Source organism: Poecilia formosa, unplaced genomic scaffold, assembly GCF_000485575.1.
Source record: "Poecilia formosa unplaced genomic scaffold, Poecilia_formosa-5.1.2 Scaffold462, whole genome shotgun sequence".
Lineage (NCBI taxonomy): Eukaryota > Metazoa > Chordata > Actinopteri > Cyprinodontiformes > Poeciliidae > Poecilia > Poecilia formosa.
In genome coordinates, this window is record NW_006800401.1 from 41,778 (window position 1) to 44,954 (window position 3,177).

At 40.4% G+C, this 3,177-nt stretch overlaps 1 protein-coding gene across 2 annotated transcripts in view; it reads right to left on the reverse strand.

Moving 5' to 3' along the window:
* The window catches only part of LOC103156060 (venom plasminogen activator Haly-PA-like), a 5,080-nt gene extending 3,032 nt beyond the window's left edge, over nt 1-2,048 (reverse strand). Inside the window, exons 1-5 of one of the 2 annotated variants that reach the window (XM_016664035.1) lie at nt 1,943-2,047; nt 1,367-1,553; nt 1,025-1,237; nt 477-538; nt 241-383 (exon numbers count right to left, since the gene is read on the reverse strand). In XM_016664035.1, the coding sequence (XP_016519521.1) occupies nt 241-383; nt 477-538; nt 1,025-1,237; nt 1,367-1,553; nt 1,943-1,982 (645 nt within the window). In that variant the 5' untranslated portion in view covers nt 1,983-2,047. Of the gene's footprint in view, nt 1-240; nt 384-476; nt 539-1,024; nt 1,238-1,366; nt 1,554-1,942 lie in introns of both variants that reach the window. The other variant, XM_016664034.1, reaches the window with a different exon arrangement.
* Between the last annotated feature and the right edge of the window lie 1,129 nt (nt 2,049-3,177).

Here is a 3,177-nt window from a genome sequence, read left to right on the forward strand (position 1 = left end):
TTCAATCCAGCTCAGATAGTCTTGATGGCAGAGGTCTATGAATGCTGTTGGTTCCCTGCATGGATGTTCCAGATCTCCGGTGAAAGCATTGACACCATAAATCCTGCCTTTGGACTCAACTCCTCCACCGGAGTCGCCCTGTAACAGACAAGCGTCAAACTTGACCAGTTTTCTGAAGTGTAACAAAATGAAGATGTGCATTTAAAAATGCATTTCTTTTCCTTTATCATGTCAACTTACCAAGCAAAGATCCACTCCTGGAGTTTGGCCACAGAACCAATATTGGTAACTGTACGCGTTCTCGGGAACCATTTGTCGTCTGAGCGGAGTACAGTCAACCTTATTAATATTCCCACACTGAAGAAGTGGTGTAACGTTGGGTTCTGGAGAAAAGAGTAGCTCAATTATTACACACTCTGAATCACAATAGACTGTATATAGCCTTAAATAATCTCTATAATAAGGAAAAAACTCACGTCTGTTGGTAAAAACGCTTCCATAAGTCGAACCGTGACCTGCAATCTGCATCGGATGGTCCCTGAAATTGATCAAATACAAGTTTTAGAAATACAAACGCATGTCAACATTCATGGTGGGAGATAACATTTCCTGTAGAGCAGGGGTGTCCAAAGTCAGTTCTGGAGGGCCAGCATCCTGCATGTTTTAGCTCCCTCACTAATGGTAGTAACAACCTCAGCATGTCAATATCCTTCTTAGGCCCCCTAATGAGCCAGGTGTGTTAAACCAGTGAGAGAACTGAAACATACAGGATGCCAGCCCTCCAGGACTGACTTTGGGCACCCCTGCTGTAGAGGGTAAGCAGTAATTTTAACAATCGTATTACTGCAACAAGAGACCTGGTGTCCTAGTAGCATTTTCTCAAACTACCTGCTAACACCATCTGTGCTGAAAATTTTGTTAACTGGCCCAATACATACTGAAATCCAACAGGGCGTCATCTATAATGTGTCAAATTTATACGCTGCTTTTCAGGATAGTCAGAGATGCTTCATTTCTTACTCACATGAGAGTCTGGTCTGAGCAGTCAGGAAGTTCAATAGCCGTCACTCCATGTGGAATCGTTGTCCTGTCAGGCAGCTTCAACAGCATCAAGTCGTGTTGCCGTCTTCTGAACAAGGGTCCGTCTTCATATATTTTAGGTTTTTTAAAGATACCCAGTGGTATGCGTATTGGTACATCGTAACCCAAGACACATCCCAAATGTGCATCAATGGTCCTGTAATAAATTTAGTAGTCAGTATTTTTGAAATGCATGATTAAAGTTTGAAGGTTGTCATTTTTTGTTGCCAAGAGTTTTAAGTCAGTTTTACAAAGATCTACATTAGAATTCCTCAGATGTTCTTACCGTCCACTTGCCCAGCAGTGATATGAAGTCAGGATCCAGCCGTTACGCAGCAGAGAGCCTCCACAGATAGTTGCATCCTCACCTTCTTTTATCACCAAGCAAACATGATACAGGCGCTCATCCTGTCTGCATGGTCGACCCCCGATGAGTCTTGGTTGTGGAGCAACTTTTGAGCTTGTCACAACACCTAAAAGTCAAAGTTACCAAATGGTGAGGCTCAGTTTCAGGGTAAAATTTTAACAAGTCAGAGCATGTTTTTCACTTTTGGTTTCTGTGCCAGAGATCTCACAGACCTTTGTTCACCACGCCGGCGACACACCCAAGATTGTCATTGAAGAGCTCGCAAAATTCATATTAAAAACTACGCTCAACTTTATTGAAACCAATTCTCATTCCACATCCGAGAGTTAAATCATTTCTTCCCAAAAGGCAATTACACACAGTACATCTTTTTTTTTCCAGTTTCCATGGGTTACTTTCACCAATAAACTATGAATCTACCCCCCAGAAACAGTGTTTACCTGCAAACAAGGAATAACAGATAAAGGATGGTCAAATGCAACATGTGACACTCACCAAGCCACAGCAGAACCAGGAGAACCCTAAAGGCAGCCATTGTTGTAACTTGGTGTCTAAAAACTGGTGACCTTTAGTACTCTACAAATTTGTCCACCAACCAATCACAAAGACTCATCAACAAATGGAGTTCACCTGTTAATTTAGGTTCGGGAGCAGGACCACGCCCAAACCACGCCTCTAATTTCCAGGCGGCAGTTGCTACTAGGTACATTTTGTATTAATAAGTATTCAGGGTCACCAGGTGTTACTTGTGCCCCCACCAAAGGTTGGGTTAAATTGACCCAAAATTGGGTTGAAACCCAGATACAGATACCACTATGTCTGGGTGGTAAAAGAAAAAAAAAAGAAGTTTCATATTTTAAATTTCACTATATAAAAACAGGATTAAAAACAATCTGAATTTAAAGCTTTTTTATTTCCATGTGATGCATATAAAGAACTAGAAGACTTTATTTACAAAAGTTATAAAACATAAGTTGTTTCAAAAGTAGATAATTAAATCACTTCAATTCATTTGGCTACAACTCCAGAAGCAGTTCATGTAAAAAGTCTGTTTGAAAGGAAACTGCAAGTAAAACTTTGCAAGTATTTTTTATCAACACTTTAGCAGTTTTGCCCGTCTCCCAGCATGAGGACATACGGGTTCCATGTCGTCGCATTTTGATAATATCCCATCAGGTTTGTCCCAACCTGATGGAGAGGGAAGACGCACAAAAAAAACCCAAAAACAAAACAGGCCATTAGTGATGCACTTATTTAAACAGCAAACAATTTGAACATGCTTCAGAGATGAAGGTTGACTTGCATTCTGGGCATCAATGAAGCCAACTGATTGGGTCAAGGGTTGGGTAGATTTACCCAACAAAATGATTCAAGTTGTAGAGTTCTGGTAAATTTCTGACCCAACTCTTGAGTTATGACTTTTGACCCAATATTTGATCAGACTCACCCTATATATGACCCAACAACCTCTGCCCAGAAATTGGGTTATGAAAATGACCCAGCATTTTTTACTGTGTTGCTAAGCCCTGTACTCGGAGCTAGGGCAGCTGGCTGCCATGTTTTCTAGTTAAAAAAAATGTCTATAGTTGGCAGAAAATCTGATACTTGATACTTGGTACTTGATAATTGTGCATTTTTGAAGACTGGAAAATTAATACCTAAACACCAACTATAAAGTCTTAAAATAGGCAATAATAAAAAAAATTATGCTAAGGAGTGGGTCAAACCCA